The sequence below is a fragment of the Diceros bicornis genome, chromosome 35, assembly GCF_020826845.1.
Source record: "Diceros bicornis minor isolate mBicDic1 chromosome 35, mDicBic1.mat.cur, whole genome shotgun sequence".
Classification (NCBI taxonomy): Eukaryota; Metazoa; Chordata; class Mammalia; order Perissodactyla; family Rhinocerotidae; genus Diceros; species Diceros bicornis.
In genome coordinates, this window is record NC_080774.1 from 16,357,018 (window position 1) to 16,374,721 (window position 17,704).

Below are 17,704 nucleotides of genomic sequence, written 5' to 3' on the forward strand. Positions count from 1 at the left end.
CTGTCTTAAACGAAAAAGGACACTATCACTATTGATCCTTGTGGTAAACTATTTGGGTATTAAACAATTAGTCCTGCTTCCCAGTACTCAGGCCCCCGTGGAGTCTCCTTGCCTTGAATCTGGGCTGACCCTGTGGCCTGGCTTTAATCAGTAGAATGTGGTGGAAGCAAGAAGGCCTGCTAGCTTCTGCTTTTGCACTCCTGGAAGAAGCCCATGTAGAGAGGACTGAGGCCTCCACCAGCCCCAGCTGAACTCCCACCAACTACACCAACTGCCTACCATTCTGTGAGGCCGTTTGGGCTTTGTAGTTGTCCCAGTGCCCCCACTGACACCACATGAAGTAGAACTGTCCCGTAAAGCCACAGAATCTTGGGCAATGATAAGTTGTTGTTTTAGGTCACTAAGCTTCAGAACTTGTTATGCAGCAAAAGATAAATGAAATAGCCTTGAAGGGTATTTTGGCCATAACGGTATTTCAGAACATTCACACAGACGTGTACATACATATTTGTATGTATGTGTGTGTTTATGTGTGTGTGTGTGTTTATGCTTTAACCCAGCAGTTCCCCTTTTAGGACTTATGAGCAGGGGGTACTTTTTGACAAGTGTGCAAAGATTAGTACAAGATGATCATCACAGCATTGTTTACACTTACAAAAAGAATAGGCATGACCTAAGTGCTCTGCCTACTTAGAACTGGGTATATTGATAGGTGTTCAGCTCTGCCATGGGATACCATGCGCCTTTGAAATGATCAAATAAACTCACAAGGAATGGTCTCCTTTCTATCATGAGAGCCTAACAAATATTTCGTGAAGCTGGTGGATTTGGCTTATGCAGTTCTTCATCAGGCCTCAGAATCTCTGCCCTGAACACTTATTCAGGTGACGATCACATACGGCACTTGCTCTCTAATGGAATCCACAAGCACAGGGCTTGCGCCAAAAACAATTCCACCTGTACTTCTTTCCCAGGACATCAGCTGCTGGCAGAAAAGGGCCCTCCATAGCTTGTCTCACTTACCGAAGGCCAAAGGTAAGCGACTCCACTTGAGATCGTCTGTGCGGCTACGTCTTCCATAAGAATCCACGAACACCCCGAATTCTGCAAAGAGTCAGAGCCCGGGGGCATCAGCATAGCCAGAGGCAGGGGGGATCAATGACACACACTTTGATGGAAGAATAAGAAATGGAGCCCAGGGGACCACCAGCCATATTTAACTGGATCGTTAAAACCTCTGCTGAGCCACATCTCTGTGATTTATTAAAGAAAGAGCGTCAGACGGACCGGCCCTGTGGCATAGTGGTTAAAGTTCAGCATGCTCTGATTTGGTGGCCAGGGTTCTTGGGTTTGGATCCTGGGCATGGACCTACACCACTCGCCAGCCATGCTGTGGCAGCAACCCACATACAAAATAGAGGAAGACTGGCACAGATGTTAGCTCAGGGCTAATCTTCCTCAAGCAAAAAAAAAAAAAAAAAAAGGAGGAGGATTGGCAACAAATGTTAGCTCAGAGCCAGTCTTCCTCAGCAAAAAAAGAAAAAATAAATAAGAGGGTCAGGGGGCCAGCCCAGTGGTGTAGTGGTTAAGTTTGCAGGCTCGGCTTCGGTGGCCCAGGGTTCATGGGTTCAGATCCCAGGTGCGGACCTATGCACTGCTTATCAAGCCATACTGTGGCAGGCGTCCCACATATAAAAAGCAGAGGAAGATGGGCACGCATGTTAGCCCAGGGACAATCTTACTCAGCAAAAAGAGGAGGATTGGCAACAGGTGTTAGCTCAGAGCTAATCTTCCTCACCAAAAAAAAAAAGAGTCAGGTAAAAGGCAGGGAAAAATAGGAAAAGAAAAGGGAGATGGAAGGAAGAAGAGACAGGGAGAGGGGAAGGGAGACGCCGAGGAAGGAGGAGAAACAGAGACCCAGAGACAGGAAGAAAGAGACACACAGACTGAGAGATTGAAAAAAAAAAATGAAGAAAAGAAACATCAAGAGAAAAAAGAGAGAAACAAAGAAAGGCAGAGAGAGAGGAAAGGGAGAGAAAGAAGTGAGGGACAGGGAAGAAAAGAACTGCCTACTCTTGGGAGAGAATATGACAGAGCTGGGCCAGGCCAGTGCCCTGGGGCAGGACAGGGGACCCTGACCTGGGGGCCAGGGGCCTTTGGTAGTGCTGGAATGACGCTCTCTGCCCTCCTAGCAGGACCCGCCCTGCCCCAGAGCCCCACTGAGCACCCGAGCCCCCCGTGGACCCAGTCTGGGCCTCCTGGTGCGCGGGAGCACTGGCAACAGCAGAGGGCAGCGAGCCCGGACCCACCGTGCAAGCAGAGCAGGTACTCCTCCCGCTGCCCTGCGCTGTTCACCTGCGCGATGGAGACAGGGAAACTGCTGGAGGAGGCGGCAAACACAGCCGGGGCCAAGGAGTGGTCGTTCTTATCCAGGAATTCTGGAAAGGCAGGCGAGAAGCAGGGCTTCAGGAATGAGCTCGGGTTGGTGGCAGGGCCGGAGCAGAGTGTGGGCTGGGGAGGAGGACTCGGGCCCTACCCTCAAGCGTGTACTGCTTCATGTCAATTTCGTAGAATTTATTGGTTCCGATGAGGATACTGTAATTGGTGAAGTGGATACAGCTGCAGGGCTCTGAGGTCTCTATCTCCTGAGACAGGGCAGAAGAGGAGACTGTGAGCGTTGACACAGGGCAGCTGCATCACTATTTCCGCCTTAAGCATCTAACCAAGCCTTGCAGATGGTCGCCACCAGACTTGTTCACGTTGTCGGTCACACAAAGCACACTCAATCTTTTCACATCCCTCACAAGGACCGATGATCCCTTTGCTACCTCTGGGTTCTATGCAACCCTAGACCAATGAGGTCAAATTGCAGCCGAAAATGGGTCAGAAACACCAATTCAATGAAAAGAGAGAGGTTTAACAATACAACATTTTTATCAGAGGAAAAAGCCTGGAAAAATACACCAACTATTAACAGTGGTGGTTAGAGAGAGTAGTTTTAGTTTCCTTCTCTTTGAGGCTGCAAAGTTTCTATTTTGAACTTACATTACCTATATAATTATCATCATCACTGTTGTCATTTATCTGAATTATTTGCCTCCTAATTACTTCCACTTGTTTTCAGGCCAATCCTAATGGCTTCAGAAACCTAGGCATGTTTATTCAAAATGGTGGCCAGGAATTATAAAGAAGCGATGATTTCTGAGAATTTTCCCGAAGCTAACAGTTCAAACTCTAATCAGCATTATCATCATCACTGAAAATTTACTGATCACCTACTAAGTACAAGGAAACTTGCAGGCAGCATAACACCATGAAATGCTAGGGAAATCAAACTTCTGCTTGGGTCCCAACTTCGTGACTTAGGATCTCGGCCAGCCTCAGTCGTCTTACCTGAAAACTGGGGATTAGCACTCCTGCTTTCCAGAACTGTTGCGAAAAGTGTTTGTAAAATAGCCAACTTAGCCTCTGGTACCAGTAGGTGCTCATTAAAAATACAAACTAGGGGCCGACCCTGTGGCTTAGAGGTTAAGTGCACGCGCTCCACTACTGGCAGCCCGGGTTCGGATCTCAGGCGCACACTGACGCACTTCTCCGGCCATGCTGAGGCAGCGTCCCACACACAGCAACTAGAAGGATGTGCAACTACGACATGCAACTATCTCCTGGGGCTTTGGGGGAAAAAAAGAGGACGACCGGCAATAGATGTTAGCTCAGAGCCGGTCTTCCTCAGCAAAAAGAGGAGGATTGGCATGGATGTTAGCCAGGGCTGATTTTCCTTACAAAAGAAAAAAAAAATACAAACTAAACTAACAACAGCCCCCAGGATGAAACCATTTCTCTAACAGCTAATGATCCTTATATATTCATCCCTCATTTCACTTTTGACACTAATCATAAAAGTACCTGAAATAAATCAGGCTGATGATGAGTGGAACATTCTTAGTCTACAGACAATAGATAGCCTCGTCCGGGAGTAAGGCAAATGTAATGATCTAATATGTCCCCTGTCCGTACTGCAGTCAGCATCACAGCTCACTCTGCTCCAAGGAGGACCAGCTCCCTAATTGCATATCAAAACACAGCTAGCAGTAGCTTTTCCAAAGGTTATTAATAGAAATTTCTAGGATCTGAGAAAGATTCTGGTGAGTGCCACCAGGGACTGCTAGCTTCTCAGAGAGAACCCCTTCCTTTTTTCTGCTAGTTCAAAAGAGTGTCTCCTCCGAGTGCCAGCGTCTTTCTCCCTTAACAAAAGGCTGAACTCACTGGGCTGGCTGGAGAGGCAGCTCACAAACAGGAGAGGGAAGGTGAGAGGGGAAACTGCAGCTCCTAGTGGCTCTGGAGCTTCCTCCAGGAAGGCAAGGTCTCTCTCTCTCTAAGCAGGTCACCCAGGCTGCAGGGTGAAGGGACCACACTGTTTCCTGAGACCACACGCTTTCCTCACCAGCTCGCCGAGATCGCAGGACAGGCAATGCCGGGGACTTACTTTCCGAATGCAGTACTTGCTGAGGTTTTCGTTGTAGCGGAGAATGACAACTTTGCTGGGCATGGCTGCACAGATGCAGAGCCCGTTCTCGATCTGAAAAGCAGTCGGGGAAAAAGAAAGAAAGAGAAAGAGTATCACTGGTGTGTATACTGGCTCCGTAGCAACACTCGGAAAAGAACATCAACAGAGCAGGGTCTCTCAACCTTAGCACTATGGACACTTTGGACCAGATAATTCTCTGTGGTGAAGGGCTGTTCTATGCATTATAGGATGTTTAACAGTAACCCTGGCCTCTCCCATTAGATGCCAATGGTACAACCGCCAGTTGTGACAACCAAAAATGTCTCCAGACATGGCCCAGTGTCCCATAGGGGGCAGAATCACTCCTAGATGAGAACCACTGATTTAACAGACATCCAGAGAAGGCCTCAGGAAGTCCCCACACACATGACCCCACACACATTTTGTGTGTATGTGCCTTTTCCTGGAGACAGATTCTTTTGACAATCTTACCCTCAGGGAGAGGAAAGGCAGTAGAAATTGCTATAAGAATTTAGAGATGAGAGTGGTCCAAAGAGAAAAGTTCTTAGCTAAGATCTGTATATGTACAGTTCTATGTCAAAACTCTCTTTTTCTAGAACAGCTGAATCCCTCACTTCACCTCCCACAACTAGATCTTTGTAATTTCACTAACGGCAAAAAGAAGCTTATTGCTCAAATCAGTCCTGCTGTGAAGGCCAGCCCGTGGCAGGGGAGGTGGGGAGAGGGGATGGGCTAGGGAAGGAAAACATAGGAAAATGGAAATTGTTGGTAATGTTCTATTCCTTGGGTTGAGGAGTGAGTTTGTTGATGTGTACAGCATTATTAGGTGTTATAATTTTATAATTTACATATATATTCCATACTTTTTTTGAGTATTTCAAACATTATAATGAAATTAATTTAGAATTTTTGGAAACCAAAATGCACATTTTTAAGTAACTCATCATTCACAGAAGAAATCATAAGAAATTTAAAAATATGTGGAATGATAAAAAATTAAAGAGTGCAACTAAAATTGTAGTTAGAGGAAAAGGAATAGCCCTAAAATGCTTGCATTAGAAAAAAGGCCTTAAAAATTAATTTAGCTAAACAAGAAATTAGAAAAAGAATAACAGAGAAAAGCCAGAGAAAACTGAAGGAAAGAAAAAACAAAGTTAAATGAAAGAATTAATGACAAGGAAAATACTGTAATAGAGAGGTCAACAAAGCCCAAAGCCACTCCTTTATAAAAATTAATGAAATCAGAATACCTTTGATGAAATGAAGACAAATAAGAGATATGGCACAGGTAATATTAGGGGCGAAAAAGGTAACTACTAATAAGAGAATATAACAAAGAACTAAAGGGAGAAAAAAGAAAATTAAGAAATATTCTCTTCAAAAAGAAAAAAAACTTGTTAAAATTGACAAGGGTACAGAGTTTCATGTTACTTGGTCCCTGTGTGCAATTTCCAGTTCCCTCTGGCCAGGACCTTCTATCAGCCCCTTCAAGATTCACCTCCTCCAAGAAATCTTTTCAAATTAACACCTCTAGGCCAGCCATTCTCTTACTTTATATTCTGTCCCCTTCTTATTATTTGCCACAGTTAACCCCAACACTCACGTAAGTGACCCACATGGCCAGAGGGTCCTAAAACCACAAGTCCTCAAAGAACAGCCAGCCAAGGCAAAGTCCCCCCTCTAGAGGCTCCTGTGGCTGACCACACCTCCCCCCACGACTCCTCCATCCCTCAGAAAAGACACTCTGAAGGCTCAGTCAAGTACAAGGATGTGCTCGGTAAATGTTCACTGAGCAACTAAATGAGCAAATGCCCAGTGAGCAGTCTTCTGAGAAGGGAAAGGCATTTGCTTTCAGGAGCAGAACCCTAGTAGCCTCAGAGGTTCTACAAATGCTTGACTCAGATTTCATTAAAGTTATACATGTATGTGTGTATACACTCATAAGTACTCAACTGTTTTAATGAGAAAAAAATTTTTTAAAGAGGCAGGCAAGCAAATGTATTTATGTGCCAAATTTCAAATGCTATTAACTACCAACATTAACTTCAGTTCTCATGAACTGACTTTATGTTATATAAATGTCATAAATTAGAACTTGCAAATTTCTAGTAATAAAACATCCTTTCATCCAGTTCGGACATGGGATTCCATGTTAGATTTCAAAAAAAAAAAAAAAAACTCTGTCATACATACATACACACATATTCTTTTTAACTATGGATCATCCTTTTAGTTTTGTTAATTTTATTTTCATTTTTCTGATATTTCCTTTAGATTAAAAGCCTGTGCAAGTTTCATGGCTACACAAATTATTTCATGTGCCTAAAGGAAGCAATTGAAATTTAACCCAGTTTGAGGACATACGATTTTCAAGGCCAAATCAATAAGCCCTCTGGAAAGAGGGGCAGTGCCAATTTCAAGAACATTCCGCCCTGAGGAGAGCTTACCTTGCCAGCAGCAAACAAGTGGCAGCCCTTGACAGCTTCGAAGATGTTGGGCGAGATGTCTGGCTGGGCGGGAAGGTGGGACTGTGCTAGGGACTGTTTCACCTTCTTCACGTCAACAAGACACAGGGCCCGCTCTTCTCCTGAGGGGAAAAGGAACAGCTTCTCGGTCAGTGTGAGGCTATTAAGCAAAGACACAGGATGGCAGTTCTAGTTCTATTCACAAATAAAAGCCAGCAAGGCCATACAGATGGACTGAGTTTTCCACAGATTCCTGTAAATTTAGGAAGGTCCAACAGTTTGGACCACAGTGTTCCACAGTTTAGGTCCAACTTTTAGGGCTAACATGAAAATACTTGCCCTCTTAGTCAAGATTCTGGAAGGAAAAAAAATTCTGCAGATGTAAAATCAGAGAATGTGAACTGTACTTTCAAACATGCTCCCCACCAAAGTAAAGACAGAAGTGTTAGGCAACAACAGGGGACATTTTATAAAAGAATAGGCTTGGACTATGCCAATATGTCGATGTCACGGAGGACAAAAGAAAGGCTGAGGATCCATTCCAGATTAAAGGAGACTAAGGAGACAAGACTAAATGCAATGATGATCCTGAACTGGATCGTGAATCAGGAAAAAATACTCCAAAGGACATTATCAAAGCCACAGGTAAATATCTGACTATGGGCAGTATATCAGAAAATTATATTATAGCAAGGGTTGAATTCCCTGAATTCAAAAACTGTACCATGTGAAACTATTCTGTATGATGCTATAAAGGTAGATACATGTCATTCCCTATTTGTCAAAACCCACAGAATGGACAACACCAAGAGTGAACCCTAATGTCAACTCTGGACTCTGGGAGATAACGAGGCAGTCAGTGTAGGTTCCTCGATTGTAACAATGTAGCACTCTGGTGAGGGAGGTTGATAGCAGGAAGGCTGTGCGTGTGTGGGGGCAGAGGGTGTATGGGAACTCGCTGTACTTTCTGCTCGATTTTGCTCTGAACCTAAAACTGATCTAAAGAATAAAGTCAAGAAGGAAGGGAGGAAAGAAGGAAAGGAAGGAAAGCAAGCAAGAAGAAAGAAAGAAGCAAAGTAAGGAAGCTGAAGAAAAGAGCTGAGAGACCATGAAAAGCCAGTTCCTGATCGTACTATTTCAGTCCCTGGATCCATCCAGCTGTGCCTGAAACAAGACCTAACTGTGGATATTTTGAACACTGAGCCAATAAATTATTGTTCTCCTTTGGAAAAAAAAAATAGTACCACCAATAAAGAGAGAGAAAAAAATTTTTGCCATGGTTATGGGAGAGAATGCCCTGGTCTTAAGCGATATGCTGCAGAACTTGGGGTCACACTGCAAATGACTCTCAAACAGTTCAAAAAAAGTTAGTGTCTATGTGTGTGTAGGAAGAGAGAGAGAAAAAAATGTGGCAAAATGTTAACAGTGGTGACTCTAGACGAAGGGTCTCTGAGAGGTCACAGAGAAATAACAGACAATGCATGAACAGAGCAGGCAGGCTCTCAGAGGTCACGGCTCACGGAGGCACTGATGCAATGAGGACAAAGGGTCTGCCGTTAACGAGTCTCTGAGGCTCGCTACTCTTCACTAGCGTAACGGTGCGATGTTCTTAGGGGTGTCAGACTGCGCTACATGGGACACCAAGGGAACTGAATCTGAGCAGAGAGCCATGGGCTTGGGCACCAACAGGGAGACAGAAGAAAGAGCCGCTTCTGCTCCAACCTGCCACCAGGAGGGCCTGCCTTTGTGTTTCACAAGCATGACATCTGGCTTTCAAATACTTTCCCTTAAAAGTGAAGAAACAGTGCCGTGTCCTTGGCCCCGCACCTGCTATCATGAGTAGCTTCTCCAGGTCCTTGATGATGTAAATCTGGAAGACTGCTCCAATTCCTGGGACGTGGGTGAGGGAGTTCTTCAAGACATTCAGTGCATAGAGCCCTTCCTCGGTGCCCACCAATACCACCTGCAAGGGCAGAAGTCCAAAGGCAGAAAGTGAGCAGAATCACGTCACCGTCACAAACCCAAACAGTAAGAGCCACACAGCCGACATGGCCCTTTCTTGACTGCATGTCACAATGGCCAGACACCAGCTGACAGTGTGCAAAAAACGCCCTGACCTGGTCGCTGAAGGGCAGTGTGCAGTTCATGTCTAGACGGTCATCACCTTCCAGTTTTAGCAGGGAGTTTCCGAGCAATTTCTTTGCATACGTGAAAGAAAAAACAGAAAAGAGTACATGGTAAGATTGAACTGTCCATGACCAAACCATCCAGAGAGACAAAAACAAGACCCGAGAGAAGTTTAATGCCGGGAAGAAAGACAAGTCACTCCTGCAAATGCTCAGAAACACACATCTGCTCTTGGCTCGCTCTGTCTTTTGATCTGAGCTCAAAAGGCAAAACGTGAATATTATTAGAATCTCTGGGATGGTGGTTAATTAGCATCGGAGTTATAACTCGGCTTGGACTCAGAAATAACTGAGCGTCGTAGACGTAGAGAGCCATTCTGTGGTAGGAAATAAGCTGAAGCTAAAGAGATGTCACCTGCAAAGAGTTAATAAGCCACATGGAAGGCTCCTTCCCCTCCAAGCTGCAGCGAAAGTGCAAAGCACGGTGTCAGCAGCAAACCAACAGCTTCTGAATCTCTTTACCTGAACCCACGCAGGCAGAAGCTCGGAGAAAACACAGTCATGGCCCTATTGTACACATATGAACGTGGATTTCAGTAAAAGGCTCCCATGGGTGACAACAAAACAGGTCATCAAAACAAGTCTACCCAGTGAGCAAAGCTCCTATCAAGAGGCTCATGGTTCAGAATTTTCCGATTGTTAACACTTAAAGTGTTTATTAGGACCTAAGTGTTTGAAAAGAGCTGTTTGGTCTTTGGTGGAGAAAACGCCAATGAGCGATGACTGCTGTTTGTATCCTAGAATGTTCTAGGAGGAGGGATGCCAATCAAGGCACCTACGTTTCTAACATCTTAAGGATGAGTAGGATTTCAAACCTGCCTACGGAAGAACAAATCGTGTGGAAGCAACTGAGAAGGTTATGAAAAGCCTTTCTGAAGTAGACGTGGCTGTCGGTAGCCTTTTGTGCTGCTTCGTGGCCAAGATGCTTCTAACGCAAGCCTTCAAACCAAATAAACTCAAGAGAGTAAACAAGAGAGGATTTCCTTATAAGTATGTTTGCTGCTATGTTGCCATAATCAAGATCTATCACGCCCCAGGAGTTGGCTAACGGTGCTGACTCCCCCATTCTAAAGGGCACTGGGGGGAGGACCCGTGATGCCAGACAAGCCACCTCAGAGCCTGTATCTCTATCACCACAAAAGTCCCAGCCATGACAGTCTCCAGCCATCACCCCTCAGAGAGGGAGCCCGAGGGAGATCACGGCAGCCCACGGGAGTCGCACCAAGTCAGACCCCTTTAAAAGATGAGCTCCTGCGCCCGTTTGCATACTCACAGCATCGGCTTCTGCTTTTTCCCTAGACACTCTCCCACCTGCGACAACTGATTCTAAGGCGGTGACCCAGCGCTGTTTGTCGGGGAAGCTGGGCGCTAGCAAGTAGAGGGTTCTCCCGGGCCAGCAGGTGGTGTGCGGGTGAGATTCCATCTTCAGTACATATGGGACATCTACGAGATTCGACAGAGAGCACAGGGTTGGGTGTGGGTTCCCCCTCTCTCGCTGGGAGGGATGGCCCTGAGATACAGAGACAGTGCCAAGCCACATGAGTCCTAGTTACTGCTAAGACGGGGGAGCTGAGGCAGTTGGGCCTCCATTGCAGGCCAGTCCTCCAGGTGCCCCCTCCTGCCCTTGCTGATTTATCAAGCCCTGCCCACCTCCAGAGTGGGGCTCCCCCACTTCTCCTCACCTGCTTTGGCTGTATTTGCGAGTTCAGAAGCACCAACGGCGCCATGAATAGATACGTCCCCGTCGGGAAGGCACAGCTCAAATTCTTCCACGGGCCTCTGTCCAGCTTGGTGCAAAGAGGCAGCACAGAAAGAAAAACAAAAGAACAGGAACGAGAACAAGGGGAAAAGAGAGGGAGAGAGAGAGAGAGGGGGCAAGAGACAGCATGCATGGAAAGAGAGGCGCACGAGAACAAAGGAGGAGGGAAGAGGTGTGCAGAGAAGGCGGAGAGGGAAGATAAAAAAAAATAAAGTGTGTCAGATGAGTAGCACAGTCAAATTTCGGATGACGATGCGGATTTATGGGTTAGTTGACTGAGGCAGAAGTTCTCTGAAGGTGTATTAGCAGGTAGAATCTTCAGGGCAGCACCCTGCAGGTTCTTCAGAGGGGAGACCTATAGATGTGAGTATCGTACCAATAACCTTTAGCGAAGTCATCTGGGTTTTAGTTTTCAAAAATGGAAAATCGTAGAAGGCTTGCAACGCAGTCCAAAAAACCAAGCCTTCACGCCGAGACTGGGAGACCTGGGTCAACCACGTGCAATGAAATTCCCCCTGAATCATGAATTTACCTTCTCTGGCTTCGCTGTCATAAATGAGGACTTTGGATCCCTCCAGGACGATGTACTTCCTGTCCCAGCCTTGCTGTCCTCGCTTGTTATTCCTGGGAAACAGAGACGGCAACGAAGAGATGTTTGAACTCAGAAGAATCAGGCGGGAGGAAGGGGGGGATGGGGAGGGAATCTTCCCTAGAAAAGATGGTTCCCTAGAAAGCATCAGGAACGGAAGTGCCAGAGCAGGGAGGAAAAGCCTCCTTCCACTCTTCCAGGTTCTGTGGCTGGCCTAGGGATTCAACCCATCTAAGGCAGAGGAACCGGAGAAAAGCATACAAATTTTATTTTATATGTACATGGGCATCTCCACAAGAAAATAAAGACCCAAGTGTTTGTATACTAGGTTGAACAAAGAGTAGTAGTTGTGAAAAAGTAACTAAAATGCACGGGAAGGCTAAAGGAAGACGAGAGTCTCTTTAACAAGGTCTGTTGGCACAGATTTCTCTCGGCCGGCCTTGACTCCCTGCCTCTGGTGATAAGAATGCTTCTTTCCTCTTGGTATAGGAAGGGCAGCTTTTAGACAGGAGTTTTACCTCCTATTTTCAAGAAGATAAAGGGGAGGTCAGAGTGTCCTTCTTGTACGTGCCGTTTTTCAAGTGCCTTTAGCTCAAAGTAATTTTTAACCCCAACTGGCATATTTTGGGGTGGCACATTCTGCCATGCTTCACCAGCACCTGCCCCGGCCCAGGCCACCCTGCAACGGTACCTGGGCACCTTCATCCACCCTTCCAGGTGCAAGCTGCTGCTGGGCTCCTTGGTCTGGAGGCCCGGGGAGTTCATTTTGTCACGGCAGAAGGCCTCGGTGAAGTGCGTGGCATATTCGGCTGGCAGGCCACAGGTAGCTGGCAAGCACGTGGAGCACTTGGGATGACACATCACCTGACATTCTAGGGAAAAGCAGTGAACCACCTGAAGACACGCCGGGCTGATCCTGGACCATTCCCTTCCTCCGCCAGCCAACCCCCTGCCGGGCCCGACAGTCTGGCCCTGCCATCCAGGTAGTCTCTAAGCTTTCCCAGGAGCCAGGCCCCTACAGAGAGAAAACGAGAGCCAAGCACCCTGGACCCAATTTTCCTGGCTTCTCCCAGGCTGCCACAAACAGGTGTGTAAAGGACATATTTGCATGTTTCACTTGGAGCCAGCACACGGCCTAGAGGCAGGCAGAGACCAGCCTGATGAAGAGAGGGCTGGAAATTAGCATGGCCCAGGGCATTTTGCAAGGGGGGTGGAGACAGGAGCTGAAAACGTGTATAAACGCACTCATTTATCAGGGGAAAAAGGGCGTCCTCCCACTGAAACGAAAAGCTTGAAAATGAATGCACTATATGATGAGGAATTTAAAAAGGAAAAAAAAAACCACCTCCATCGGATAGATTTTTTTAGGTGGAGATGCATAGGTGCCCACCACAAATGTACAGCTGCTGCTCTTACCAAGACATTTGGATGCCTGGCGTCCAAAGTGCACAGTATCCAGACACACAGCGCACTTTGTGGCTCGCATGTTCAGTCCTACGTTAAATCGGTGAGGAATGTTGTGGTGCATGCGCTCCTTAAGACGCCGACTGAATTCTGGAGGAAAATGTTTTAAAAAATCGTTAGAGTGCTATGAACGACACCATCAAGAAGGTAAAAAGACAACCCACAGAATGAGAAAAAACATGTGCAAATCATATCTCTGACAAGCAACTTGTAGACAGAATCTATAAAGAACTCCTACAATGCAATAACAAAAAGACAACCCAATTGAAAAATGGAAAAAGGATTTGAATAGACATCTCTCCAAAGAAGATAAATAAATGGCCAACAAGCACATGAAAAGATGCTCAACATCATTAGTCATTAGGGAGACGCAAATCAAAACCACAATGAGATACTAGTTCACCCTCACAAGCTTGTCTAGAATCGAAAATATGGACAACAAGCGTTGGTGAGGGTGTCGAGAAATGGAATTCTCATACATTGCTGGTGGGAATATAAACGGCTGCAGCCACTCTGGAATCCAGTTAGGTAGTCCCTCATAAAGCTAAACATAGGACTACCATATGACCCAGCAATTTCTATTCCTAAGTATATACTCAAGAAAACTGAATACATATGTAGCCACAAAAATTTGTACACAAATATTCATAGCAGCATTATTTATGATAGCCAAAAAAATGGAAACAACCCAAATGTCCATCAATGGATTAACAGATAAACAAGATGTGATTTCCATACAATAGAATATTATTCAGCCATAAAAAAAGAAGTACTGCTACATGCTGCAACATGAATCGCAAAAACATGATGCTCTGGGGCTGGCCCGCTGGCATAGCGGTTAAGTGCGCGCACTCTGCTTCGCGGCCCGGGGTTCACAGATTCGGATCCCAGGCGCACACCCACGCACCGCTTGTCAAGCCATGCTGTGGCCGCGTCCCATATAACATAGAGGAAGATGGGCACAGATGTTAGCCCAGGGCCAATCTTCCTCGGCAAAAAAGAGGAGGATTGGCAACGGATGTTAGCTCAGGGCTGATCTTCCTCACAAAAAAAATAAAACAAAAAATGTGATGCTCAGTGAAAGAAGGAGGTAGACACAAAAGACTACATATGGTATGATTCCATTTATATGAAATGTCAAGAACAGCAAAACCATAGAGACAGAAAGCAGATTAGTGGTTGCCAGAGGTTGGGCAGAGGGAGAAGTGGGAAGTGACTGCTAACGGATTAGAGTCGTTTTTAGAGGGGAAAGGTGGGGCCAAAAATGTTCAAAAACTAGAATGTGATGGTGGCACAACCTTATGAACTTAATAAAAAACAATGAATTCTACATTTCAAATGAGTGAATTGTATGGTATGTCAATTTATCTGAATAAGCTATTAAAAAACCATTAGAGCAGGTTAGTTACAGATTGTGAAACTATTTATAACACTAACAGATGCATCTAGATTTACATGAATTAACTCAAAATCTCCATTATCAAGTTATTAGGAATTAGGGTTTTTTTAAGGACATATTACTGGTAAGAGATTGGCTATACGATAGCATAGATGTTTGTGGGCATAACGAAACACATGCTTTTAAGCCAAATGTTTATAAATATTTTAGTCATGAAAGCTTTGTTTTCCAAATGAAATCTTCTATCTAGAGCTTTTCAGAATGCAGTTTAAAATCACTATTATAAATTATAGAGTTTCTAATTATGAAATATATAAACTGATGGAAGAATTCTCCCTTCATGTCCAGTTCCTTCATGAAAATTCTCCTTTTGTTAAAAACTCAACTTTTAAGCCTCAAAGTACTGAGTCTTACATTTATATTCCAGGCTGTTAAAATTAACAAGATTGATTTTTTTTTCTATTTAATAGGCCCCCTCTCAATAGTGAGCTAGAACTAGTTAAAGGCAGCTTTAAATAGAGAGAAAAGCTCAGGATCCAAACTTCTGAATCCAAATTGTGTTCTCCATATAACATCATCCCCCTTCCTTTATCAGAAAGTTGTGAGGAATAAATAACACATATGCACTTTGAAACTGTTAACGTGCAACACACCCAGAGGAGGTGCCTGGAGTATTAGGAACGAATCGGGTAGCTGCTCTATACAACTAAAGTAGGTTTGACTGTGACATCATGATGCTAACCCACAGCTCTACTCCACTCTCCCTAAGACTTTCCAAACCACCTTCCTTGGCCTTTTTTTTTTTTAAGTCTTTTCCATCTCTAGGTCAACAGACTACTTTTGAGACCACAAAGAAAACTTACGCTGCTGGTAGGAATATAAATTTGCACAAACTACCAATACTCAAAATGCACATAATCTTTAACCTGACAATTCATTTCCCAAGAATCCTATAGACATAATGCCCACAGAGGTGCAGGATGTTCACTACAGGGTGTTTATGGTAACAAGGAATTGGAAATAACCTAAACGCCCATCAACAGGGGTTTGGTTTAACAGATGAATCATATATCCATACCATGGAATATTACGCAGCCCTTTAAAAGGTTGAGGTGGATCCATATGTGTTAATAAGAAATACTCTAAGATAACATTTTAACTAAAAGAGGAAAGGTGTTTTTCAGAGTATAGCATAGTGTGCTATGATATTTATAAAAGAAAAAAGGGCTGAGAAAAATATGCATATTTTCTCACTCTTTAAATATACATGTATAATAACAGATACATGAATAACATGTGGTTACATGCATGAACTAGGGCAGGAAGAATATAATGGTTGACTTTGAGTAAGGGAACTGGGATGGGGTGTGGGGAGAAGACCTATTTCTTACTTTTTATCCTTTAGTTTTATTTCTTATTATTTTTACCGTATGTCTGCATTAAAAAAAAATTTCAAGAAAACCCCAATGGCCCCTTGAGAACGTACCCTCTGGAGTTGAAGACTCCTTTCTGCGGCTAGATGGCGGGGCGAGCAGGCTCATGGCACTAGGCTGGTGCTCGGGTGACCGCACGATGGCGGACATGGCGATCTGCTGCCTCGCGGTGGCTGGCGTAGACGGGTGCGGGTGGTCTGTGGCTTTCCGGTGGGCAGCTGGAGAGAGACCAGTCCAAGGCCTCAGCTGGGTCACCAGGAGGACCAAACCAAGTGGACCGCCCCTGGGCTGTCTTTCAAGGACCCGAGACCAAAAGGACACACATCATGCCAAATCGGCAAAGCCAAGGACGCCGTGAATTTTTCAGACTTGGGAAGTCTGGACTGAAAGCATATGTGCCATAGATACAGATGCTCAACCAGTACGACCAATCTCCTTGAGATCAGTCCTCTGCCTTTTCCACAGCCCTTTGCGTAGAGAGCGCCCCTACCTTCCTCCCGGGCGGACCGGAGCTCGATGCGGGTCTTCTGAAGGGCTTCCTCTAGCTCTGCACAGCGAGCTTTCTCCTTCTCCAGAGCCACCTTCAGCTCATTGTACTGCAGAGGAACCTGTGTGGGCAAAGCAGGGTCCTCTTTCCGTCGACTAAATAAACCCTAGCAATGGAAACAGAGATATCTCCTAACTCCTGGAAACTGGCACTTTAAACTAGCTAAAGGAACTGTGACTCGGGGACAAGCAAACCACGAAAGCCGGGAGCATACTCACTGGAAGCGATTTAGTAAAAATGGCATGTGAAGGGGGAGGGGGAGACTGAGCCACAGCCATTCCAGCCGGCTGGAAAAAAATAGGGGTGCGGAGTTTTCACCAAGAGGCTTAAAGACGCTTCAATTGCCACCACCTCTTCCTTTAGCATTTCCAAGGAGAGCCATTTCCTGAGTCTTTACCCTCAAAAAATGGAAGTGGAGGATGGAGTCAGGAGAGATGGTTCAGAAATCACTCTTGCCTTGAATTTGTCTCATGATGCTTAGTTACAAGACACAGAGATGCGCGTTTTAAAAAAAGGAAGCAAAAAATTGAATACTGAAACGATGTCAAAACAAGAGGCATACTTAAAAAAATGCAAATGGAACATGTACTGTACATGAAGAAAAAAGAAAAACAGAAAAAAGCAACTGAAAAAAAATTAACACACACAAAAAAAAGGAAACACCCTAACTATATCAAGTGACATAATCAGATAACAGTCCACTGCTAAAAATAAAAAAGATTAAATTTCATAAGCATAACAAGCACATACAGTCACACGAGACACAAGAAAATCCTTCCCCTACAGCCACCACTTAGTAGCAGGCTGCTTCTGAGTGTCGCTCTCGTCTCCTTATAGTACAAGAGCATTGGGATCCACTGGGACCAACTGCCCGCTTCCGTCCACTCCTCGCTATTCCAAGTCATCAGAGGCCTTTCCTGCAAAACCGCTGCCACTGCTACTCTGTGTACAAATGCCTTTGGAAGGAAACTGCGAGCTCCTTAGAGGCCCTTGTGAACTGCGAACACTTGGCCAAACCCAGGAGGAGGGCTTCAGTGGTCTAGGGAAGCATGTTTTGGGCTTATTAGAAATCTTCCCTTGCGCATATACATATAACCCTGTCCACAGCGGTTTTTTTCTTTTTTGGGCCATGGTTTTTAATTTGTTTGTCTGTAACAATTTTAAAGGGATGGAGCAGTACTTGGTGGAGGGTATAGCTATCAATCAGGCACTTTATGTGGGTCATTTCAACAATCTGGCTCCCAGTCTCTTTGTGAGCCAATCAAACAAAAAGGACTAGGCCAGATGATTTCTAGTCTTTTCTAGAGTCCCATATAGATGACCTGAGAATCCCT

The 17,704-nt window shown here is 45.1% G+C and overlaps 1 protein-coding gene across 8 annotated transcripts in view; it reads right to left on the reverse strand.

The window, feature by feature from the left end:
- CIT (citron rho-interacting serine/threonine kinase) overlaps positions 1-17,704 on the reverse strand; it is a 157,346-nt gene that overhangs the window by 10,488 nt on the left and 129,154 nt on the right. For 6 of the 8 annotated variants that reach the window (XM_058531533.1, XM_058531538.1, XM_058531534.1 and 3 more), the window contains 14 exons: positions 16,314-16,476; positions 15,877-16,041; positions 12,944-13,081; positions 12,219-12,399; positions 11,471-11,562; positions 10,862-10,966; positions 10,453-10,622; positions 9,111-9,191; positions 8,821-8,956; positions 6,976-7,115; positions 4,487-4,579; positions 2,537-2,645; positions 2,310-2,438; positions 1,024-1,104 (listed from right to left, as the gene is read on the reverse strand). In XM_058531533.1, the coding sequence (XP_058387516.1) occupies positions 1,024-1,104; positions 2,310-2,438; positions 2,537-2,645; positions 4,487-4,579; positions 6,976-7,115; positions 8,821-8,956; positions 9,111-9,191; positions 10,453-10,622; positions 10,862-10,966; positions 11,471-11,562; positions 12,219-12,399; positions 12,944-13,081; positions 15,877-16,041; positions 16,314-16,476 (1,783 nt within the window). The remainder of the gene's footprint in view (positions 1-1,023; positions 1,105-2,309; positions 2,439-2,536; positions 2,646-4,486; positions 4,580-6,975; positions 7,116-8,820; positions 8,957-9,110; positions 9,192-10,452; positions 10,623-10,861; positions 10,967-11,470; positions 11,563-12,218; positions 12,400-12,943; positions 13,082-15,876; positions 16,042-16,313; positions 16,477-17,704) is intronic. The other 2 variants (XM_058531536.1, XM_058531539.1) reach the window with 1 other exon arrangement.